The sequence below is a fragment of the Ursus americanus genome, chromosome 2 (genome assembly GCF_024610735.1).
Source record: "Ursus americanus isolate L20-20 chromosome 2, mUrsAme1.1.p, whole genome shotgun sequence".
Lineage (NCBI taxonomy): Eukaryota > Metazoa > Chordata > Mammalia > Carnivora > Ursidae > Ursus > Ursus americanus.
The window spans coordinates 44,862,511-44,887,730 of NC_142128.1; the positions used below are offsets into that span (position 1 = coordinate 44,862,511).

The 25,220-nt window shown below is 55.9% G+C and overlaps 1 protein-coding gene across 1 annotated transcript; it reads left to right on the forward strand.

Annotated features, from left to right (window-relative positions):
• The first annotated feature begins 2,891 nt into the window (after window positions 1–2,891).
• On the forward strand, window positions 2,892–14,007 carry SLAMF8 (SLAM family member 8). The gene is made up of 5 exons (XM_045784644.2): window positions 2,892–3,078; window positions 5,727–6,053; window positions 9,144–9,449; window positions 9,530–9,634; window positions 10,484–14,007. Exons 1-5 carry the CDS (start codon window positions 2,988–2,990, stop codon window positions 10,546–10,548), a joined length of 894 nt encoding a protein of 297 aa, XP_045640600.2. The 5' UTR covers window positions 2,892–2,987; the 3' UTR covers window positions 10,549–14,007.
• The last annotated feature ends 11,213 nt before the right edge of the window (window positions 14,008–25,220 follow it).

Here is a 25,220-nt window from a genome sequence, read left to right on the forward strand (position 1 = left end):
CCAGATTCCACTGGCCCTGAATGGAGCTCAGACAGCCAGCGCGGGGGGGGGGGGGGGGGGGACGCCTGCTCCCCGCCCCTGCCCGCAGAGGAGGTGGGCCAGGGGAGAGGTGCTGATGGGGCTACAGCCCCCGAGCCACAGCGACTCCCTGGCTCCACTCAGGCCTTCCCAGAAAGGCCCAGCTGCCAGCTGCTCTCTTAATTAAGGAATGTGGGCGTGGTGCCTTTGAACTCCCAGCCCAGTGACTCCAGCACACTGTCCCCTGCGGGCTAATTACCCTGTTCTGAGCCAGTGCCTCTGCAGACTTAACCCGTCCAGTGCTGCCCCCATTCGTCTCTCTCCAGTTGCCACACAGCCTGGAGTTCTTCCCTTTGGGGAGGTGGGGTGTCTGCTAACCCTCACCAGCCTCCTCCTCCCCTTTCCTCAGCCTCCCTGAAATTCCCCTCCAGCAAAAGGACATGAGGTGGGGGTGGGGAGGCAGGGAAGATGGCAACTCGGTTCCTGCTTGGATGGGCCCTACATCGGTCCAACCTGCTAAGACGGAGCGTGACTGCCCACCGTCTGCTCTGCGGGAATTCCGCATCTGTATTGCCCGCATCCCCACAAGGGCCCAGCTCCTGCCTCCCGCACCCTTCAGCTTGCAGGCCTGACACCTTGGCCTCGCACCGTCCACCTCTACGCGGACTTGGAGGGCTCCCCCGCTTGGGAAGCCTGTCCTTGCCTCTCAGCAGGGTGCAGACGTGTAGGGGCCTGACCATGCCCTCACTGAGCTTCCGGTCTGGGACAGACGGAGCGGGCTGCTCACCCCCAAACCCCCTAGGGCTGCACTGACCTGCTCTCCTCTCTGACCACTTAGTAGCAATGGTTAAGATTTTTTTGAATGCTGACTGTGTGCCAGACCCCATCCTGAATAAACCCGTACATGCATTGCTCTTGCCTCACTGGCTGTAATTATGAGGTTACTTATCCCGTCTCCTCACCCAAACTGCAGACTCCTTGAGGGCAGGGCCATGCCTTTCATCTCCGTGTTCCCGGCCCCTGGCACGTAAGTAGATGCTCAATAAACACCTGATACAAGAGGGACGGAATCCACAGGGAGTCATTAATGAGGCCCCTCCCTTGACCTCTCTGCTGCAAAGCCAGGGGGCTCCCCAGTTCTGTCCCCTGACTCTGCTCTGTCCCTTCCTCTCTACTCCAGATATTTCCTTACCATTCCGGTCAGGACCATCCCAAGGGCTGCTACCCAGGCTTTCCTGCCTCCTCTTTCTCTGACAACCTGCCCTGCATGCTGTGCTTCCACCAGCCAGCTACCCTTGGCTCAGAACGGGCCACAACCCCTCCCTCCGAGCAGACCTTCTCAGAGCCTTCCCTCGGCCCACCAGCGGCAGAATCACCTGGAGCAGAGTGCTGGTTAAATTAGATTCCCGGGTCCCATCCCAGCCCCACTGAACCAGAGTCTTGAAGGATTTGAGTCCAGCAAGGCTGAGAGCTGCTGCCCCCAAAACCAAAGCCTGATCCCTAAGCCAGTATTCAAGGCCTCTGTGATCTGACCCTCAACCTCCCTTTCCATTCCTACCCACTGCAAGCCTAACAGGCTCCTCCCTGTGCTCCTTCATCATCCCGGGAGCCCACCCAGGACTCCCTCCACCCGTCTGGCTGTACCCACTTGGCTCTACTCCTGCTCAGAACCTGCCCCAGCCTCTGGCTCTCCCCTTTTCTCTGCCTACCGAACCATGCCTACCGTCAAGGGGCAGCTCAAAGCCTCTGCAGCGAGAAGCCCCTGCTGCCTGTTGCTCAAAGCCGTGCCGGTCTGCAATGGACCTCGTTCCGGGCATATCCTGTTTCTACGCTTCAGCTGTGAGCTCTTGGAGGGCAGGAGCCCTCTTACTCTCCTGACACTGTGCCCGCCTCGCTCTTGGCCGGGTCCCAAACCGAGGTCAGGAGTTCGGCAGGACCAGACAGCAGGAGCCCAGCGTGGCTCTCGGGGGTTCCCCTCCTCTTCCCTCAGAGCCTCCCCTGACTCAAGAACCCGTGTAACTGGAAGTGAGAAGAGGGGCAGCGCCGGCAAAGTGGCCCAGGCTGCCCAGGGCGAGGCTCCAGTCCCAGCTCTCACTCGTGACGTCTGCAAGGTGCTAAGCTCGTTCTGGGTTCACATCAATAAGACCCTCGAGGAAAAGAGCTGGGAGCACGTCTAGAATTCATTTACTCATTTACAAATGTTTGGAAACACCCACGGTGTGCCGAGCACCAAGGGAAGCACAGACACGAGTAGGTGAAGACCGTGCCGGCTAACAGTCGGTGGGGACGAGAAAACCATCCGAGAGAGTGTGCTGGGGGTGGAGGGCCGCCGGCACTGGGCTCAGGATGGCTTGAGTGGGAGCCAGCCGGCTGCAGCACGCCCAGTCGGAGGGCCGAATGGAGCTGTGTGCCAGGGGGAGGAGCGAGCACTGCGCGTGGGGTGAAGTGGGTGCCCTCCGGAGGGGCCGTCCTGGTGTGGCATGGCCAGAGAGCGACTGGACCAGAGAGGCCAGCTCGGACCCGCAGACCGGAGTCGAACTTAGGAGCGCCTTGTACACCAAGCCGAGCGTTCTGTCTTTTTATCAAGGGCAGTGGGAGGTGGGGAAGAATTTTAGAGAAGTAACAAAGGGAATTGCAATCTGGAGGGTTCTCTGTGGCTACAGCAGGAAGGGCAGCCGGCCGTGGGGCAGTGGGATGCAGGGAAGGCTGGCAGGTCCAAGTGGAGGATGTGGGCTCGTGTTGGGGCACCTGCCGCTGGCGATGGCATTGGCCAACCACGGGCTCATGAAAGAGGCTGACTTACAAGAATCCACTCCTGAAAAAGCCCAGCCAGGCCGGTGGCCAACTTCCACTTTGGTCTGGATATTTTCACTTTCGGGGCATCTTGTTCTGAGTCAAGATTCCTCCTTCTGAACATGGGACTTTCCAGAAGGACCACAGCCTCCTTCCGTGTGTCCACTTGACTCCGGATGCTCTGGATTTGGGCTGTTGAAGGAGTCTGTTGGCCTCTCTGGGGAAGGATGGCCATGTGGTCCCTGCGGAGCCTGCTTCTCTGGGAAGGTAAGGGGGCAGATGTGTGGCTCGTCCTCGGAGAGCTGGAGGCCCCTCCCCAGGGCCCCTGTCCGCCGTCAGGACAGGGGCCCCCATCCCAAGTGAGAACCCAGGGGCTGAGGAGGGACAGGGAAGACTGAAGCAAGTTCTCGAGCAACTCTGAAAACTGGACAGAGCCAAACTCTGTAGGGTCCTCGGGTGGCAGGTGGTGGCTGCCGTAGCAGCGTCCACGTCCCCGAGACATGAGCTGTTCCGTGGCCCCGGGCAGTTAAAAACCGGTGGTGGTACCGGTGGTTTGGAAAGACAGGGTTGTGAGAAGGGTGAGGGAATTCTAGTACAGTCTGGGGAGAAGGAGGGCAGGGCGGAGAGGGCTCATAGAAAGAAGGAGGCCTTTCCATCAGCCTGGGGGAAGCCGAGGCTGCTCCCTGCAGCTCTGTGTAAGGGAGGGGGATAACACGGAGGGAAGAGAGGGGACAGTAATCCAAACAGAGCACATGGACTTGGCATGTGGAAGGGTGGGCTGTGGGAAGGGAGACACTCGGCAGTCCCCCATCCTGTCTGCTGCCTGACTTCCCTCCGTGGTTAGAAAGCAGCCCACGTGACAGCTCAGCGTTGAAAGGCCGGGGGGCAGGAGTCGGGGCCTGGCAAAGACGAAGGCACCGAGGTTCCCACCGGGGACTCAGAGGGACTTTGAGATGACTTTATCCAGTGTCCCCCGCCGGGGCTCCAGGGCTCCTGGCCTCGAGGGCTCCGAAGGCCCCGAAGGTGCTAATTGTCTAAACATGTGGAGGAAATACCTCACAAAGAGAAAGGAATCTGTGTGGTTCACAAATCTCTCAAAGCCTTGGACGTGGGAGGCAAAAAGTAATTTTTCCGAAGGCCCCTTGATGGCAAACCAGATGAGTACCACCGACGGGGTGCACCCTCTTTTTCTGGGGGTGAGACCATGCAAGGGACCAGGGCGATGGGCTGACGTCACTGGTTTGCAGCCGAGTTCGGGCCACATAGACCCGAGGGGCCTTGACCAGCGTCCAGCACTATCCCCTCTGTGGGCTAGCCTCCCCCCGCAGCAACGTCTGCAGAGAGGCCCGATGACTGGGGCTGCGGAGGGCAGGGAGACGGTCAGGGGCAGGCCGAGCGACTCCCCCCAGAAGAGGGCTCCCCAAACTCACTCCCGGCGCTCGGGGATGTTCCACGGGAGCTGTGCGCTGCTCTGCGCCCCTGTGCCCCACTGCACCAGGCACTGGGGGCGTCCTCGGGGACTCGTCTTTCCTCCAGTACGCTGCGCTGTCTCCTCCTTGCTTCTAAATAGTGTGGGCGTGGGGTAAAAGACAAGAGGAACTTGTGGTCTCGCATGGCAGCCCCTGACTCATCCACAGGCAATCACGGCAGAGGAACAAAACACCCCAGGCTGCTGGGCCACACGGAGAAACAGTGTGGATACCCCCCCCCCGACAGATGGGGAGGTCAGGGGACGCAGCGGGTCTTCACGGATAAGCAGCAGCAATTAGGGGTGCCTGGGTAGCGCAGTCGTTAGGTGTTTGCCTTCAGCTCAGGGCGTGATCCCAGCGTTCCGGGATTGAGTCCCACATCGGGCTCCTCCGCTGGGAGCCTGCTTCTTCCTCTCCCACTCCCCCTGCTTGTGCTCCCTCTCTCGCTGGCTCTCTCTCTCTCTGTCAAATAAATAAATAAATAAATCTTAAAAAAAAAAAAAAAGCAGCAGCAATTAGCCATCAAAGGAGTCAGGACTCCCTCCCGCAAAGGCACCGCCCACACCCCTCAAACTCAGCATCCCCCCACCTCCCAGCCTGCTTCTCCTCCGGCTCTGTGGGTCCCTGGTACCCTTGACACTCTTCTCCTTCGCTCCCCAGACCGCACCTAGGACCAGACCCCACTGACTACACACCGAGTCTCTCGCAACTCCTCCCATTTCTCCCCATCCCAGCCGCCCCATCACTCTGCAGGGGGAGGAACAGCAGCCTTGGTCCATCCAGTGCACTCCCCACACCCCTGCTGGCGAGGTCTTTCTAACCAGCATCTCATCCTCTTACTCTCTAACGTAATCCCTGTGCGAGGCCCCCCAGAGCTCTAAGGATAAAGCTGCTTCCAGGCGGCAGGAGCTGGCTCCCACCAACCCCGCAGTATAGGTCCTTACTCCCCTGCAGAGAGCTACTTTCAGTTCCCAGAACCACATGCTCCCGCCTGCCTCCAGGCCTCTTTACACCGTGTTCCCTCTGCCTGTGACACTTCCCATCCCTGCTCCACACAGCCCTCCCCCACCCGACCTGGCTGATCCCCACTCCTCCTTCTGGTCTCAGCTTAACCATTTCTTCTCGAGCCTCCCAAGGCCATCACCCTACCTGTGTTCTCCCAGGGCATCCCTTCTTCCCCATCCTGGTACATAACTTAATATGCTTTAATCACTTGCTTAGAGTCAGACTTCCTCTGTGAGCTCCTAGAGCACAGAGACAGGGTTCTCTCCCTTACGCTTCTACTCCCAGCCCCCCTGCACAGTGCACCTTGCTCAGCGTGGGTAGAGGGAGTGTGGGGAGAGGGGCCCCAGTGTGCTTCGCAGCAGCTTAGCTGGGTGCGGGAGGGGTGGCGGGAGAGGGGTGAGGAGCTTCGGGGCAGGCAGTGATGGGGCTCTGTTCTTCCAGCACTGCTTTCCACCGCAGCCTCCAGCACCCAAGTGCACGGCCAGGTTGGGGGCTCCGTGCTGCTGGTGGCAGAGCGCCCTGCTGGCTTCCAAGTCCGAGAGGCCATCTGGAGATCTCTTTGGCCTTCAGAGGAGCTCCTGGCCACGTTTTTCCGGGGCTCCCCAGAGACTCTGTACCGCTCCCGCTTCCTGGGCCGAGCCCAGCTTCACAGTAACCTCAGCCTGGAGCTCCAGCCACTGGAGTCCGGAGACAGCGGCAACTTCTCTGTGCTGCTGGTGGACACAGGCGGTCGGACCCGGACCCAGATCCTGCAGCTCAAGGTGTATGGTGAGTGCTCCCGACACCGGCTCTCCGGCTGCCCGCAGAGCACTGGAAAGCTGTCCTGCTTCCCGGGACCTGGGGAGAACAGGGTTCCAGAGACCTCTGGCCTCCGACCTTGCAGCTGATTCGGGACCCAGCTGCCCCCTGCAGCACATCTGAGAAAGTTCCTCAATGCTCCTAGGTGCTCCCAGGAGCACTCCCGTGTGAGGCAGCCTGGCTTTGCCACCCCGCAGTCCTCACCTGAACTCCAGCGAGGTCTTTTCTGGGCTCAGTAGCCTTGGACACAAGACGAAGCCTCCCTAGCATTTGTCTTTCTCATTTATAAAATGAGCGTCATGAGTAATATTACACTTAGCTGCCCACAAAGGCTAGCTGCACTGGGTTTGGGAAAGCATCTGAGACAGAGGTGAGGCCTACGCTCCAAAATTCGAAGATTATAAGATGGGCCATTATTTGACAAAACATTAACAAGGAAAAGAAATATTGCCAATCAAACTATGACACAGTTTTTTTACTAAAAAAGTATAATTGAAGCATGAAATGTGTATCTCATATTGCTTTAAAGAGTTCTTTTAGACATATTTAGAGATTTTCAACTATATGACATTCATAGGTTCTTTCAATTATTCATTGTTGCAAAACAAACCACCCCAAAACCTACTGCCTGAAAACAACTATTTTAATTCTCACCACCTGTGGGCGGCGGGGCTCAACTGGGCGGGCCTTCTGCTCCCTGTGCTTTGCCAGGAGCATTCATGCAGCCCCATTCGGCACCACAGCTGGGGCGGCTGGCTTCACTGGGCATGGGACGGGCCCTTCTTTCCAGCAACTTCACTTCCATCTCCTCCACAATCACCGCCTCCACCATCACCTCCACCACCACCACTTCCACCATCACCCCCACCTTCTCCACCATCACCTCCACCACCACCACTTCCACCATCACCCCCACCTTCTCCACCATCACCTCCACCACCACCACTTCCACCATCACCTCAACCTTCCCCACCATCACCTCCACCTCCACCTTCACCTCCACCACTTCCACCATCACCTCCACCTTCACCTCCACCTTTTCCATCATCACCTCCACCTTCTCCACCATCACCTCCACCACCGCCATTTCCACCATCACCCCCACCTTCTCCACCATCACCTCCACCACCACCACTTCCACCATCACCTCCACCTTCTCCACCATCACCTCCACCTTCTCCACCATCACCTCCTCGATTATCACTGCCTCTACAATCACCTCTACCACAATCATCACCTCTATCTCTACCTCTACTGCCTCCCCTTTCACCATATTTCTGCTGATCAAGAAAAAAATGACCTCTTAGCTCTCGTTTACCTGCCTAATGGCTTGGAAAAGGCATGTGAGATACCCCAAACTACTATTTCAGTAAAACCTTCGAAATTGGTAGGGCAGTGGGGAGCAAATGGTCCGATGTTAAGAATGAAAGGTAGGAGTGACAGCTGGGAAGAGGAAGACAGTGAGGGAGGGAAAGGCTGTAAATTGGGAAGGAGAGAGGACCCCACCACCACCCCTGACCCAGAGACAGCTAGCCAGTTTTCCGTGAGCCGCTCAGCGTGCCAGTGCACCATTAGATGTGTATCCTGGATGCACGCAGCCCTGAGCCCAGTTGCACAGCTTGGCAGGCAGAGTGCTGGCTGGATTTCAGCAGCCCCACCCTCACCGGTTATCCCCTTAGCCCAGGGCCCTTGTGCAGTGAATAACCTACACAACCATACAGGCAGCCCTGGAGCCTCGTCCTATTCTGAGTCTCAGCTGCTGCACATGTGAAATGAGGACATTGAATGTGATAATACACGCAGCACCCACACCACTAAGCTCTAAAATGCCTTGTTCTCAGCATCTGAATTACAGATTTTAAGGAAATTGCTGTTTTATTGCTTCCAAATACATAGCGTGATTAGAACTAATTGCACGACGCCGCCAAGCAGCCGTCCTTGGGAGCTCTGCTTTGACAATAGATAAGAATGATTTGAATTAGCAGATCAGTTACTAGAAATGTCAATGGGTGTTTCTACTGTGCCTGATAGTGTTTGGAAGCAGCTTGTCCTCTTAAGGAGTGTAAATATCCCCCCCACATACACACACGGTAATCTTTGTTTATACTATTAGTGTCCCCAGCATATCTTTCCTTCTCCATACCACAAATCCCAGCAGATTGAGCTGGCATTAATGAGGTTTTACTCTGCTTGACTCTGGAATGCTGTCAGAGACAGAGCCCTCCCGTTGTCACCAGAATGCTCTCCCGCTGGCCCCCATTGCCACAGAGACTCGGATTTACTCATCAACCTATATGGGAAAGGGGAGGCACCGCCTGGGATGCCGGGACGCCAATTTGTTCACTGGTGCAGGTGGCCGAGCACCCAGAGACACAGGTGATGAAGATAACAAGACAGAGCCCCCGCCCCCTGGTCTCCACAGCAGTTTGCACCCTTGTAATTATTTCCTTAATTATTCAGGCACCTGTCAGTACCTGTCTTCTTCACCAAACTATAAGCTCTGATAGTCCAGGAATGTGCTTGTTTTCTGGCCTGACTTAATAGATGCCTGTCACCTGTCTGACTGATCTGTCATGAGGAAAGTGCTATGACAAAGGACAGACAGAGTTTTGGAGTCGTCAGAGCCTGCAGTATGAGGGAAGCCTTCGTAGTCAGGACAGTAAGCAATGCGCTCGAGCTGGGTCTTGAAGGGCTGGTAAGAGTGTCCTAGGAGGAAGAGAGGAGAAAGGCCTGTGTGCACAGCTGAGCCATATGAAAGCAAGCAGGATATGGAAAAGCACGGCATGCTTGGGAGAACCGGAAATTAATTAGGGTAGGTGAGTAAGACCGGCAGGAGGCTACAACTACAAAGGTTGACATCAACTATGTCATGAAGGATTTTGAGTACCAGACTATGGAATTCAGCTTCCGTCCTGTGGGCAATGGGAAAGCAGACTAGGTTCTGGAGCAAGAGTAGGCTAGTCAAAGGTGACCTCTAACCCTGCCTAGATCCCAGGGCTGGCACTCTATGCCCTGCCCAGCATCACTATAACCCATGCCTGCTCTACTGTTCTTGCCTAGATGCGGTGCCCAGGCCCGTGGTACAAGTATTCATCGCTGTATCAGGAGACACTCAGCCACCCAAGACCTGCCAGGTGTTCCTGTCCTGTTGGGCCCCCAACATCAGTGACATAACCTACAGCTGGCGACGGGAGGGGACCATTGACTTTGGTATTGAACCAAGCGGCCTCTTCACAGATGGACAGGTGCTGAGAGTTTCTTTGGGACCAGGAGACAGGAGTGTGGCCTATTCCTGCATTGTCTCTAACCCTGTCAGCTGGGACTTGGCCACCGTCACCCCTTGGGAGAGCTGCCATCGTGAGGCAGGTATGCTAAGGGCCAGGGGTCAGTGGTTGAGGGATTGTGAAGCATCAAGCCCCCTCTGACCCCACCCCCTCCATGTCCAGCCCCAGGAAAGTCCTCCTACAAAGACGTGCTGCTGGTGGTGGTGCCCATCACCCTGCTTCTGACCCTGGCTGGTCTCCTCTCTGCCTGGCACTCCTACTACTCAGGTAGGAGTTCTGCAGGTGCCAGAAGTGTGTGGAGGAGGGGGATCTACTGGGGTGGAGAGCAGGGTTGGACCTCCTCCGTTCTAGGCTTCGGGTGGTCTGCCCTCCTTACCTCTGCCACCTCGTCTCCTGACTCATACTCTGGTCTCCAATCAGACTGAACTACGTGAAGCTTCACTTGCAGTTCTTCAAATGAACTCTTGTCTTATATACCTCTTCAGGCCTTTGCACGCGCCATTCTCCCTGTCTGGAGCACACTTTCCATGGTTTCCCACCCAATCCCCGTTCTCCATGTGACTGTCTCCTCCTCGTCTCCAAGGTGCATCTGCTCCAGGAAGCCTTCCTGACCTCCTCCCCTGGCCTGGGTGGGGTTGGTGTTCTTCGTTTAATCTCCATTGCTTACCCTAGTTACAGTGCTCACTGCACTTACTCTCCTGCTGAATTCTCAGCCCCTTAAAGGCAAAGGCTGTCTTACCACCGGACATCTAGCAATGGTTCCTGGAGTAGCACTAGCATAGATAAAGGTTTGCTGAGTAGAAGTCGAGATGAATCCCAGCCCCTTCTTGCCCCCCATTCCTAGGAAATGCTCTCTAAGGGAAGCACCTTTCTGGCTAGGGCCTGATAAGGCTGAGAAGAGAGCAGGGGAAACTCAGAGGTGTGGCTGGATTCTGAGCCAGCCCTCCAGCTCTGCCCCTGCCTCGACCCCAGGATGCCCTGCCCCTGACAGAAACGCCTCATACACCTGGGTTTTGTGGGGATGTCCAGCCCAGGCTTCTGGGATGGCTTCCGGACAAGCCAAGGATGCTAAGATTCCAAACATCAGAGGGGTAACCTTTCTGATCTCTTTGCCAGGGAAAAAGCAGAAGGACGTCTGTATTGACAGAGTGGCTCCAGAGACAGAGAACCCCCTTGTGTAGGCTCTGCCATGAAGGAGGATATAAACTGCTGCCTGGACCATCAGGAAGCCCACTGCCCAAACACATCATGCTCTAGAACATAGCTGGGTCTGGAAACCACCATGGTCCTCGTACCTCCCATGAGACTCCTGTCCCACCTCTGGGAGCAGCCTAGACAGCTATTGCACTGGGAGCCGCCAGACAGAAAACACTAGCACAACCTTCCACATCCCCCTCCCCCCTGCTCCCACCCTGCTCCTGACTCTGCTTGGGGCAAGATAACAGACCATCCCCTCAAAGACGCTGTAAGTTCTCCAGGATCCACAGGGACATTGATGGTCCAGGTCATTCGCCACCCCCACCACCCCCACCACCACTCATGAAATATTGTTGTAGACAGAATTGTCTCCTCCAAGTCCATTTGTTGAAGTCCTAACCCCCAATATCTCAGAATATGACTGTATTTGGAAGTGGACTTCAAAGAGAAAATTAAAACGACATGAGGTCATTGGGATGGGCCTTAATCCCATATGACTAGTGTCCTTATAAAAGAGGGAGAGACACCAGCGATGCACACAGAGAAAAGGCCATGGAAGGACACAGAGAGAAGGAAGACATCTACAAGCCAAGGAGAGAGGCCTCAGAAGAAACTAAACCTGCTGACACCTTGGTCTTGTGCTTTTAGCGTCCAAGACTTTGAGAAAATAAATGTCTGTTGTTCAAGCCACTCATTCTGTGATATCTTGTTATGGCAGCCCGAGCAGACCAACGCAAGCATTAACTAACTGGCACCAAAGGATTTCCTCCAGTCTGGGTCCCAGACTCTAAAAAGTATTAGACATTTGAACTAACAGAGGAACTCTGAATCAGCCACTTCCAGCTCCGGCCCCAGCCCAGCCCCTGTAGTTTGAGACCCTGATGTTTCCTGATGTCCGAGCCATTATTATAAGAAAAGATCTAGAAATAGATGAAGGTGAGAGATGGGGGACAGGGGATTCTCTTTCCAGCATGAAGGACTATCAGGTCATCTGGGTTCATGGCCCCTCAAAGGTAATTTGCAGGTAGAGACTATCAAGGGAGGGTTGACATATCCTGGTTGGGATGGGTGCCATTTTGCAGGTAAGACCGTATGAATGACATTTTCACCATCTCTGCTAACCACCACGCCTCCTGCAGGATCTGGGGCTAGGGTTTGAGATTCCCTCTGCAGTCTCTAGCACAGTGACCAGGGAAAGAGATATTAAATTTGCCCCAGCCAATAGGAAACTCTCATACAGCTTCAAGAAAAGCAGCTCAACCTGAGTGTCTCTGCCTAAGACCAAGAGGGCGAGGAGCCAGAAGAGCTGAACAGAAAGGCAAGTATGGAGGGAACAGGGGCTGAGGCATCCTGGAATCTGCTGCACTCGTTTTCAGATGCAAGCACAGAAGATCCCCTCATGTTCAAGGGGAAGAGACAAAGACTCCACCACTCAGTGTGAAGATGGCAAAGGTCGCTGTCACCGAAGAGCATGTGGGATGGAAGCTGTGATTGTGTCCTTCTTTGGAAAACAGTATCTGCCGCTAAGTGGTTCTGTCTGGAAAAACTCTGGGACATCGCCATTGGAAACTTCTACTTGGGGCTTCGTGGATGGTGAGTTCCATGGTTACTCCCTCCCAAGTATAACTGGATTCTCTTCTGGGACCTCTGTCAAGGCTTGATAATAGAGAGGAAGGAGGCATTGAAGAAACAGGGGCAGACTTTGAAGTATGTTCCCAGGACAGCTTCCATCACCCCACCCACAAGGTCAGTCCTTGTGCAAGGATCTCCCCACTTTCCCCCAGGTTCTACACAGTCACTTCATCTTCGACAAATGGTCAGCACAATGGGCCTCTAGATTCACATCCCCACTCATCCACTCAACTCATTCTGGAATTTCCCTGCTTTCTGGCTCTGCTCAGAGGTCCCCAGCTGGTCACCGGGGTTCGTCTTGTCCTCTTGGCTTTCCTGCACCCACTTCCTCCCCTCACCTGCCCCCGAGTCCACCCGAACGGTGCACATGGCCTTCCACCCTGGCAGCTTGTGCTGCCTCCACCTGCCACCTGGGGGCACTCCCCGTGGCCACTGACTCCTCATGCAAAGCTGGCCTCAGTCCCTAAGAATGATGGGAAAGAGAAAGCCCATCTAGCAATGAGCCATGGTGGTTACGTGGGGGAAACACACACACACACACGCCCGGTAGCCCCCACCTTTCTTCCCCTCGTCTCCTGAGTCCCCACCTCAGATCAGAGCAATTCTGGGTGGGGTGGGGCCCACAGTTCTCCCTTCGTGAGTTCACTCGCAGTGACCTTACTCAGTGGTTTGATGGTGTGCTGCATTAGGGCCTTTTAAAATAGATCCGTGCTGCTCAGATAAACGGATGTTCCCATCCCTCGTGATTCACTTCTCAACTAGTGGACTAATGAACCCTCCCTCCACCAAAAAACTCAAAGTACTTCTGAGAGAAGAATGTTTGTGCCAACAAGCATTGGCATTGGTGGTGCAAAGGTCACACAGAACACATATCGATTGAAGGTTCAGCTTGAGGCCCTAGGGAATCAGAGTCAATAATGCAATGTCCTTCCTTCATGGAGTTTCTATTCTGGAAAGACAGTAGGCAAGGAAGCATGTGTCAGATGTCGATGGGTTCTAGTAAGAAGATAAAGCTGAGTGAAAGGCTAGAGAACAATGTGTCGGGGAGAGGGAGCCCACCTCAGACAGGTGAGTGGAGTGAACGTGCCATGGGTGAACAGAGTAACCCGGACACCAGAAGGTGCAAAGGCCCCGAAGTGGGAGCATGGTTAGTGTTTTCAGGAAATAGAGTGAAGGCCAGGGTGGCTGGGGTCAAAACAGAGAGGGGGCGGTAGGGGAGAGTGCCATGGGGAGGATCTTAGTGGTGGCCTGCGGCCACAGCACGTGGGACCTTGTGGTCTTCAGAACACACATCCCTGGGGTTAGGGTAGCAAGGAGCACCCCTGTCTGTTTGGAGGTCAGATTCCTCCCATGACGACCTTTACACCATTATTTCCGGTGGGCTCATGGTCAGACCAGAACGTGTCCCTCTGTTTTACCATTTCTTTGTTTTCATGAAATTTTCCTTGAGCATGAGCCTTCATACCTGTCCTCCTGTGCAAAGCACAAAACCAAGAGCTACTAGGGCGTCAGGGTCGTGTGACATGATGTCAGAGGGAATGGAGAGGGGGCAGAGCAAAAGACAAGGGTGAGCCAGACATGTTTATTTTCTTCAGTAGAGATGGGAACACCCAGTGCCTCATTTAAAAAAAAAAATTGTGGGGCACCTGGGTGCCTCAGTTAGTTAAGTATCTGCCTTCGGCTCAGGTCATGATCTCAGGGTCCTGGGATCGAGCCCGGCATCGGGCTCCCTGCTCAGTGGGCAGTCTGCTTCTCCCTCTCCCTCTGCCACTCCCCTTGCTTGTGCTCATTCGTGCGTGTACTCTCTCTCTCTCTCTCAAATAAATAAATAATCTTCTGTAAAAATTTTTTGCAATCGACATCTCTGGGAAATCTTCCTTCCATTTTTGCTAAGAAGTAGCCCCTGGCTGGTTACTGGTCTTTGGAGCAAGCAGCATCTCCTTCTGGATTTGACTCGTGGCTCCCCACATCTTTTCTGCACAAGGCGTGAAGGACGACCTCCAGCACGGCACCGGGCCGCCATCCCCACGTCCAGGAGGCTTGGGTGGGCACCTCCCCTCGGGCTGTGCCCTGGTCAGCACGGGTCCCGTCCGCCAGTGACTGGGGAGCAGGCTGAGCATACAGGTAAGTAGTGGAGACACTCCCACTGCACCGCGAGCCAGTTCTGGGAGCCACGTGTCCAGGGAACTACAGGAAAACTCAAGTGTGCGGAACCGAATGACCCACATGGCCAAAAGTCTAGACACCTTATCAGATGAAAAATGATTAAAGAAACCGGTCTAACTGAGCCTAGCCCAAAAGGCTCAGAAGGGCCTCCGTTGTTTGGAGAGCTCTCGCACAGCCAGGTTGTGTCACTGAGGCCACAGGAACATGGCCTGAGAGGAGCCAGTGACTCATATAAGCAACAGGATCTGAAAGCTAGAAGGACATCTGGTGGTTTCTCAGTTCAAGTTGTTCATTTCTCAGGTGGAAAGCCGAGGCCCAAAGAGACTGTTACTCCCGAGAATTTCCTAACTGGTCCGTGGCAGAGGCAGAATTAGCTGGAGGTTTACCTCCTCTGCCCAGCCCCGTTCCCTGCACCGCTCCGCCAGGGAGAACTTTCTGACAAACGGAAGCCCGGCATGAGGTGAGCTGTTTCGATGGACGCGCTAAGCAGAAACCACGTCGGACGGCATTACAGACGGGAGGCTTTCCTACTAGGTGGGAAGTTGCGTGAGATCAGGAATGAGAAGTATGAGGTCCATGTACCCAGACTTTGGCTCTCGGGGACCGGGTCGGGCGTGCAGAAATGATGATGACACACTCTTCCCGCTGAGTCCACAGGCAGCACGACGCTCAGTGACTCGGGCCAATTAATTGGGGTTGGGAGCCAAGACGAAACCTATTAGCCCTTCCTGCCCTAGACAACCCATAAGATCCTTCCCACATCACAAACGAATTATGAAGCGAGGACGGAAAGAATGAATGGACCGTGGAATAAAGGAGGCCAATGGAAGGAGTCAGCTCGTGTGTCAGAAACACGCCAGCTTCCTGCAAACGAGACTTCTTCCAGCCTCCTTTCCTCCGCCCTTTCCTCGGTGGAGGGCAAGGTGGTAGGTAGCTCAGGGTCGTCGTCAGTTCGGGCCGCTGTGAAAGAGCCAGTCTGCGCGGCTTATAAACCACAGAAGTTTACTTCTCACGGTCCTAGAGGCTGGGAAGTCCAGGTTCAAGGCTCCAGCAGATTTGGTGTCTGGTGAGAGCCGCCTCCCTGGTTCACGGATGGGTGGCCAGCTTCCCGCTCTGGGGTCTCCTTTCTAAGGGCCCTCCCCCTCCGCCCCCCCCACGAGGCTCCACCCTCACGACCTCGTGTCCTCCCAAAGGCCCCCCCCAAAACACCATCACTTTGGGAATTCCGTTTCAGCCTATGAATTTGGGGGTGGGGGGGGGACACAAGCATTCAGTCTCTAGCACTCTGAGAACCAAAGAAAACACGGGTGAACCGGGCCTCAGAAAGGACACAACCAGGTGGCCTTGGGGACGCAGGCCTTGGAACAACCTCCTGGGGCCACCATGGAATAAATCTGTTCTGTTTCTGCCCCCCGGGGGCTCCCTGCAGATTAAAATTCCCACCAAAGAGACTGAGCTTGATCAGCACAGCTGGGGTCAAGGAGTCTCCCTCGAGGGGATGGAGAAGAGTTGCAAAACATCTGGCCAGAAGGGGTATTGGTTTAACAAAATAAAGGATACAAACAAGTTTGACCTGGAAGTGGTAGGGAAGGACATGCGTTTATCCGTGCATTCAGCAAGCACCGACTGCTTGCCTGCTCAGCCTACCGCACCAGCTCCCCCGCCCCAAGCAGACAAGCCTGATCAGCTGCATCCCCGCCCCTGCCCGCAAAGAGCTCACAGCCTAGTGGGGAAGCAACGTGTCCACAATCGTAATACAGCCCCCAGTGTGTGCTCAACGCATCTCCTGGCCTTTGAGGGCTCTGTCCCCAAGGAGGGCCAGTCACGTCCCCAAAGGAAGCAGTGAAAGGGACAGAGGCTCTGGCTGGGAGCAAAGCTCCAGTGAGCCAGGATTGAGGAAGGCATGGCCTGTGGATTCCCGGGGCAGGTGTCTCAGAGCAGCACCAGGGTTTGGGGTCACTGTGTTCCCGGGTTGGCAGGTTGTTCTTAGGCTCCCCTCTAGGTAGATCAGACAAGGGACAGCAGTCGGGAGGAGACGCCGAGGGCTCCCCTATGACTCACGCAAGAGGGAGTTGTACACCGAAGGCCAGGGTTAGCAGAGTCTCAGCCGACTCCGTGCAGCGGTCACGGAGAGTCTATTCTCCTGGGAGTTGTGTCTGACAAGGACAGATGGAGCAGGATGTCTGTCGGTCCATTCGCTGTCCAGTTATTCCCAGAGGCCAGGAGCACCGAGAGTATCACCCTTCCACCAAGGCAAGAGGGCCGCTGCCCCGGGTCTGTACGGAGGACCTGCTGGGACTGCCCTCCACAGGCAAGGAGCCAAGGGCGCATGCTCCTGGAGCTCACTCAGGCCCTTCTAGAACACGGCCCAGGAAGCCAGAATCCTGGGTTCACCCTCCCAAAGATGGGCCGAAGTGCCTGTATGTGCCCCCCTATGTCGGAGGGTAGCTAAGAGGGGGCCTTGGCGGTCAGTGTGGAGCTCAGACATGGAGCTCGTGTTGTCTCTCAAATAAATAAATAAAATCTTAAAAGAACTTACGGGGCACCTGGGTGGCACAGCGGGGCACCTGGGTGGCACAGCGGTTAAGCATTTGCCTTCGGCTCAGTGCGTGATCCCAGCGTTCTGGGTTCGAGCCCCACATCGGGCTCCTCTGCTGTGAGCCTGCTTCTTCCTCTCCCACTCCCCCTGCTTGTGTTCCCTCTCTCGCTGGCTGTCTCTATCTCTGTTAAATAAATAAATAAAATCTTTAAAAAAAAAAATCTTAAAAGAACTTAGAAGATTTTATATATTTATTTGATACACAGAGAAAGAGCAGAGCGTGAGAGATAAAACAGGAGTGGTGGGGGAGGGGCCGAGGGAGGGACAAGCAGATTCCCCGTGAGCAGGGAGGCTGGACCAGGACCTTGGGGTCATGACCTGAGCCAAAGGCAGACAGAGGCTCAACAGCTCAACCTCAACCAACTGAGCCCCCAGGTGCCCCAATACATAAAATCTAAAAAAAAAAAATACACAAAACATTTAATTAAGACTGTGTTAAGCTCTACGGAGGAGAAGAAGGGAAAACTGCCAGCAAGACCACGGAGGGGGCAAAGTGGAGCTGGCTCGGGGCCACACAGGGGTGTCTCTGAGGGACCGGAGTCCGCAGAGCAGAGCCCAAGGCCCGCCACGCGGAGGAACGGGCACCTGGAAGGCCCTCCGGAAAGCTCCTGGCTTAGAGGAGGGTCTGCAGGAAGGCCCCAGTGGCCAGAGGGTGACTAGCAGGAGTACACAGGGAGGAGGAAAGGGCAGAGGTCAGCCCATGCAGGGTCTGGTAGGACACGGTCAGATTCAAAAATTTAATTCTAACGTAAAAGGAGGCCACTGAAGAGTACAAGAAGGGAAATGACAGGACCACACTTGCATGCTTAAAAGCTCACTTGGGGGATGGGGGGGGCCTCGCGGAGAAGGGATGGAGCAGGAGAGCGGAAGCTGAGCCAGGCAGTGACCCCAGAGACATGGAGATGGAGCAGAGACCGGGTAGCTTGGGTGTGGGGAGGCGTGAGAGAAGACACTCTCCCCCACTGCTGCAGCATCCTTGGTCCTGCCTGGACCACCGGGGCGGGGCGGTGGGGAGAGCCCCCGATGCTGCTCTGGGGAGCCTGTCCAAGCCAAGGGACGGCGTCACGCTCAGACACCGCAACCGTCCAGCACGGGTTAAGTCGCACCAGCCAGGTCAGGGCTATGGGGTGCTGAGGACATTAGGAGGATTTGCATCGGGGTCAGGTCGGCCGGTGACGGGAGGGTGTGGTGATGGTAGAGAGGGTACAGCTTCCCGAGGTGGAGGCCAGCACCTGCCTGCATGGGGCTCTCGGCCACGAGCTGGAGCAGGGGTGAAGTAGGGAGTATCTGGCTACATAGCCACTCTGGGCTGGAAATGTCCCGTATTCTCCTGAGGGGTCCATGAGTTGCCTAGGGGAGGGGAGGGCCGGGCAGAGGGTCAGGAGCGCATGAGTCCGGACCTTGGGGTGGGGGTGTTCTCAGGTGGGCAGAGGAGGGTACTGGCAGTCTGCTGCAGCCAATCCCTTGGAGCTGTGGCCATCTGGCCACCACTGACCCTGGTGGGCACCCTAACCCCTCACACACGGCCTCCCGTCCAACCACCAAGAAGAAGAACATTCCCGTCCTGCCTGCGTCAGGAGGCAGGAGAAGGTGGAGAGGAAGCTGGAGTCCTGGAGGGATGAAGCCTCACTGGACACTTTTCAGCAGAAGAAATGGGGTTCCTCAGCCTGCAGGATGGAGACGGGAACATCCCCCTCACACACACCCCTACTGCTCTCTGGCCAGCATCCCAGGCGACACATGCACCTTGCCTCCCCTCTCCCTTGCGAGGCCTTATGATGGACATGGCTTGGCAACCAGCAGCCCCACTCACACCTTCCATCCCAGATGGGCCCAGCTCTTCGCTGTCCCCTGAATTTGACATGGTCACACTCTCTGCCTTTTTCTCCAGGCTCTTCCCGTACCTCCCAGGGAGAATATAGCCCTTTATCCATCTTGTTCTCTGACCCAAGCTCTGAAGCCAGCCCCAGGCACCCCCACTCCCAGGACCTTTCCCTCAAGTAACTTCAGAGCTCCCGCTGTCCCAGCCTTGCAGAAAGCTGAACCAACTGTCACAAACATTATTCTTTAATTTTTCCGAATGGGGCTAATGGTGTCCCTAGGGAGCCCGGGAGCTCCTGGAAGGGTCAGATTGAATACCGCCCCCCCCCCCCCGCCACCGCCGACACACGGGTAGTGCTTGGCCAAAATACCCTGGTGAACAAAGTGGTTAATGCAGAGGCCGGGATAGGGGGGCCATGCGGGTGGACTGTGAGGGGCTGTTCTTTAGACATCCCCTCCACAGAGGAAGCCCGGAGCTCAGGGTGGGAGGCTTTATATCTTGATGGCCCCCTTCACGCGGCATCATCCCGTGGCTGGGCTCAGACTACCTTCTGGGCCTCTGAGGGAGCTCACAGCCACTCAGGAGCAGAAAGGCTGCTCCCATCACTTCCCAGCCCCTCGGGGCCCTGGGCAAGGCTTTACCACCCCCACCTCCCACCCCATGGCAGCTGGCCTGTCTCCCCCCAGCCTCTTGAATTCTCTGTAACAAAATGTATGGCATGTCTCCTACGTGCCTGGCATTTTTTGTGTCTTAGGTACAGGAGTGAGTAAAACATAGATCCTCACCCCCGTGGAGCTGATGGGTGGGGGTGTCAGCTCGTAAAACCATGCACGTTAGCAGGGGGTGCAGCCTCGGAGCTAAAGAAAAATAGAGGGGGGGGCCATCAGGAGTGTGAGCAGAAGGCCCCCCAACCTTAACTAAGGCTCCGTGAGAGAGTTGAACAGAGTTGAGAGAGGTGAGCATTAGCCATTGGGAAATCTGGAGGAAAGCCATCCCAGGCAGGGATCCGTGGGCTGAGCCCCGGCAGTGTTCCCGAAGCAAGAGCCGGTGTGGCTCGGGGGAGGAGAGCCAAGCGGAGAAGGGCAGTAGGGCAGGTCCCCGAGGCACCGTGCAAGGTGGGGAGGACCTGCGTAAGGACCTCGGCCTTGGCTCTGAGTAACATGGGAAGCCGTTTCAGCGTTTTGAGCAGAAGAATGGTCCAAGTATGACTTGGCTTCTCTGCTGAGAATGAAGTGTAGGTGGGTGAGGGAGGAAGCAGGGGGCCCGGCCCGACAGGATGGTCGCTGTAACCCAGGCTGGGAGCCCGAAGGGGGAGAGGAGGGTCGGACTCTGGAAGTTCTCTGAAGGTAGAGCCAGCCAGCTGGACTTCTGACGGGTCAGATGTTGGGGGGATTGGGGCAGGAGGGGCAGAGCTGCCCTCAAGTGCAGGGGGGAAGATGGTGTGGGAGCAGATGGAGGAAGGTCAGGGCAGGGCTGGGGCGTGCTGAGTTCGAGATGCCTGCTAAACCTCGGAGCAGCCGGTGAGGGCGGGGTGTCAGAGGCTGGCTGGCCTCGGTGCGTAAATCAGGGTGCTATGGGTGTCGGGACTTCCAAGGGGTAGGGAGAGAGCTGGGTAGGAAATTATTCCCATCCCCGCTGCTCACTTCCTCCTATGGTGTGCTGTACTCCTGCAAAGGCTGGTGGGTATTGAAAGGAAGGAATCCAGCTCCCCCCCAGGAGCAATGTTACAATGGCAAGTTTTCGATGGCCGTGATCGCCAACATGCACTTCCTCCAGTCCTTCAGAAGCTCTGAGCCAGAAGCCGCCTGCTGTACAGGGAAGAGCTTCCACAGAGCCTGCTGGCCAAAGTCTCAGGCACAGTGACCTGTCCGGGAGAGCTGGGCCCAGTGCCCTAGCCCGGGAAGCCCGGGGCCCCAGCGGGCTCTTCCTGGGTCCTACCTGACTTGTCGTTAGCTGGTGGGTCATTTTCACTTTGAGGAAGATTTGAGGGGATTGGTGTGACTTTTTCCATCACGTGCTTCTGAGGCAATCACAGCTGCTGGCTGAGGGCACCCCAAGCTGGGGGAGAAGTGTCTGATACAATCTTTACCCATCACACTCATTTTAGGGCACATCAGCTCAGGGAGAGATTCTGAGCTCTCGAAGCAATACTGAGTAGATAGGGAGTGGATTCTGAGAAAGGAGCTGGCCCAGCTCTGCCCTTGGTGGAAGCCTGGTCTGATGGATATGGGCGGGTAGCAGGACACTCCAGGACAGTTCCAGGATAACAAAGTCAACACCATATCCCCTTTTCTGGGAGCACAACAGAGCCTGGGATAATAGAACCAGGTATGGCCAGTCTGTCTCTGAAGACGGATGCAGGCTGAGAAAAAGGATGAAAGAGAGAGAGAAAAAGGGGGGGAGAGAGAGAAGGAAAGAGAGAGAGAGAAAGAGGGGGGAGAGAGAGAAAGAGAAAGAGAGAAGGGGAGAGAGAGAAGGAGAGAGAGAAGGGGGAAAGAGAGATTGAGGGGAGGTAGGGAGAAAGGGAAAGGGAAGAGGGAAGGGGGGAGGGGTGGGGGAGAGAAGGGAAGGGGTGGGGGAGGGGAGGGGAAAGAGAAGGAAGCAGGAAGTATGGCAGGGGGAGCACTGAGGGGGGAGTGGAGGCCGTGGGATTGGGAGTTTGCAGAGTCAAGGAGCGTGTTGAGGCGGGTCGTGACAGGGAGGGGCGACCTCCCAGGCTTGGGGCGGCCTCCCAGCAGGAGAGGGGGAAGAGCACAAGACCAGGGGATGCCCATGGGCACTGACAGGTGGAGACAGGCAGGAAGTGGGAGCTGAAGGAGCTCAGTTCTAAGACTGAACGGATTCTCCCCAAAAATAAAGTTTAAGAAAATCTCTGTGGCCCCTGCAGGGAGGGTCCCTCCTCAGCCTTGGGCGGGGAGCGGAGACCCCTCGGCAGGGACTGCACCCCTGGGAGGCGCGTGGGGGGTCCCTGCTGCATGGGCACCACAGCGGCCTGAGTGAGCGCTGGCAGCTGAGAGCACGTGCAGAGACAAGAGAGAGCCCAGGAGGGCTCGCCCTGGTCCAGGGAGGTGGCACAGAGGACTGGGAGGCCTGTCCCCAGGCCTGGCTCTGGGGCCCCGCCCAAGCTTGTGTTTCTGGCCCTGCCTGTTGTTACTAGCCTCGCTATTACTAATGAGGATTGCCGTCGATATTAATACATGCACGTGGATTCCTGGTTCTCCTCCTCCTTCCCTATTGCTGCTGGCTGGCTCCTCACCTCTTCCCGCAGATGGTAAGTCACCTCCACGTTCAATCCCAAGGCTTCATTCATTCCCTCTCCCTCCCTGCAGCCCTGCCACTGCCCCAGCCCCCACCTCTGTGCCCTTAGATGTCTGTCTGCAAGCCTGCCCTCTTGCCGGAGATGAAATTCCACACCGAAGGCTGGGGGCCTGGGGAGCACCCGTGTGCAGAGCCCCAGCGATGTGCCAGGCTCTGTCATAAGTATTCACACAAAATAGCCCTACTACTATTTCATTTTACAGAGGAAGAAGCTGAGGCTTTGGGGCTTGTTACATAACCATGAACTCAGGTCTGTCTGTCTCCGGAACTGAGGTCTTTTCCTTTGCGTGTGTGAATATGGCTAACTCACATAACAAGACACCCACCATGGGTCTGTCTTCACCGGGGACTCAGCCCCTAGAGTCGCCCCATCCCCCTCCACTCCATTTCCTGACTTGGTCAAGGGGTTCAGTGCCCTCCCGGGCATGCAGTGTCCCATCCTGTCCTAAAACACATGCAGGAAGGCCACTGCAGGGCGGCCCCAGGCTGTCTTGTCCACCTCCACCCTGAGGTCCCCCAGCTCTACCCGGAGCGGTGCAATCCCACCTCGCCTGCATGGTCCCACTCCCCTCTAGGCTCTTTCCCTTCAGCACATCCCTCCTGATCTAACTGCAAGGAACTGACTGGAATGGGTTTTGTGTCCACACCGCAGGAGTAAATGAGAGATCACTGCAGAGGGGCTGGGTGCCAAGTGTAACCTGCAAGCAGGGCTTTCCCGGGGCGTTCCAGCGAAGCACATGGGATGGGGCAAAAAGTTCTGACCCGCACCCTGCCTCCACTCAGTGATGGTGTGGCTCTCAAAACCCCTTGGTTTCCAGGGAGGCAGGAAAAATCACCAGCCCCTCCCAGAATGGCCACCAGAGTCTGCTGGCTCAGAGCAATCACAATGTAATTGGAAAACATGATGCTGAGAGTTACTCTCAAGGGAGCCCAGAGAAGAAAATTCATTGGGATTCCACGCCCCTCAGGTCTTGAGAATTGGGGGCTTAAAAGAGGATGACTAGAACATCACTTCCTAAAACCTGGGAGAGACTCGGGAGGAACCGAGTCAGGAGGGACTCGATGTCTCTTGAATAGATTTCCCACGGTGTCCTGGGACACAAATTCACGGGAATTCTGTGGACACCAAGCTAGGGTTCTGATGGGGACCAGGGACACATAAATGATCTGATTTTCCAGTGCACAGAGGAGCTAGGATTCCGCTCTGGCAAGGCTGTGGAGAGACGCAAACAGCGGCACTGGGAAGCAGAAGGGAGACGTGAGACTTTGTACTGCTAATATCTCCACGGAAAAGCAGAGAAGAAGCAGGTCTGTAATCGGGATTCCCGCTCCTGAGGCAGCGTCCGTGTGCTTGCCTACTGACATGGCCCCCCTAAAATTTACCAGCCCGCTGTTAAATGTGGCCATTACTAAAAATTAATTTCTATAAATTTACAATTAAATTACATTAAAACAAAAGAGATAAGTACTCAAAACTCATCACTTCCTAATTATTTTCCTAAGGGTCCCTATTTTTTTTGAGAGCGAGAGAAAGCATGCACCATGGGGGTTTGGGGGGACAGAGAGAGAGGAAGAGGGAATCTTAAGCAGACTTCACGCTCAGCGCAGAGCCAGGTATGGGGCTCCATCCCACAGCCCTGAGACCATGACCTCAGCCGAAATCAAGAGTCGGACGCTTACCTGACCAAGCCACCCAGGCGCCCCTACTAAGGTTCACTATTGGCTCAGTGCTGGAGGTCATTTCCTTCCGTGGAACTAGTCTACAGTGGTGTCGTGCTGCGCGCTGCTCCCACCCCGCGCCGGGTCATCATGACCGTAGCTGGAAATCAGCCATGCTGGGAGTGCGCACAACTCGGAAAGGGCAAATGCTACAAATCAGGGCTTCCCTACCCCGTCCCCCTCCCTCAGCCGCACTTAACACATTCACCATCACAACTGTTCTCCCCCAATACTAACAGGGGTTCACGCAGGACAAAGAAGAGACTAGGGTGCCCCTGGAGCAAAATGGCAGGAGCAGAACCGCCTGTCCCGGGGCGCCTGGGTGGCACAGCGGTTAAGCGTCTGCCTTCGGCTCAGGGCGTGATTCTGGCGTTACAGGATTGAGCCCCACATCAGGCTCCTCTGCTGGGAGCCTGCTTCTTCCTCTCCCACTCCCCCTGCTTGTGTTCCCTCTCACGCTGGCTGTCTCTTTCTCTGTCAAATAAATAAATAAAATCTTTAAAAAAAAAAAAAAAAACGCCTGTCCCACGCACCATGGTGGTGAGCACCGTGGGACTGACTGAGAGCCCGCCTGGGGTTGAGGGACTTCCCCGGGTACCACTGGGTCACCCTACTGGAAGCTGTTTCCAGGGCCTCTCTAAAACCTCTCTTACTCGAGCTTTTCTTGCCACAGCCTCGCTGTTCTCACCCCTCCAATGAAGGCTGTCTGCATGTGGCTCCCCGGGTCCCGGAACGGGAAGACGATGTCATTCCACGCGACCTCTCCCAGCCAGCTGGCTGTCAGTCCACCCCTCACCACCTCCTGGGAGGCTGAGCTGGAGGCTCTTCAGACTGGGAGAGCCCTCCCCCAGTCGTGCTGTGCAGGCCCCTGCCTTCGGGAAAAGCGTGCCAGGCCCAGAGCCCCGCCGAAGGTGTAAGGCTATCTGCAAGCAAGTCATCCTATAGATGCTTATAAACGTGGCCAAACGCAACGAGGGGGTGAATGGTTCCTACAGTTCTCTTCTCCCCTCCTCACTCGATCCCCTTCCCCTCATACCGGCCCATCCCCAAGAACCCACCTTCACCCCCAAGGCTTTCGTCCTGGCCCCCTCAGTCCCACCCCCGTCTCTGCTTTCTCTTCCCAAGCTCGAGCAAGGCAGAGCCAGCCATGCCCGCACCCTCTGGCAATAAGCAAGCCAGCCGGAAGGGCTTCGTACTTGCCTATCACCAAGCAGGGTTTCAGGGCTTTCTCAGTTTCGAAACTTGGACCCCAGGTACTTTGAGGTCCATCCATACCCGACACTTCATGCAGTCCCAGGGTAGGAGCAGGGAGCATTAGGAAGCCTCCCAGGGAAAAGAGGTAAAGAGAAGGAAATGCCTGGGCTCTCAACAGGCGGGTGGCTAGGCAGAGGCAGGTAGAA

Excerpts from the sequence above, each read along its gene's own strand:
- SLAMF8 (XM_045784644.2), top strand. The coding sequence starts at position 2,988 with ATGCTCTGGATTTGGGCTGTTGAAGGAGTCTGTTGGCCTCTCTGGGGA. Across the intron at positions 9,450-9,529 it reads GAGCTGCCATCGTGAGGCAG|CCCCAGGAAAGTCCTCCTAC; the intron begins GTATGCTAAGGG and ends CTCCATGTCCAG. Across the intron at positions 9,635-10,483 it reads CTGGCACTCCTACTACTCAG|GGAAAAAGCAGAAGGACGTC; the intron begins GTAGGAGTTCTG and ends TCTCTTTGCCAG.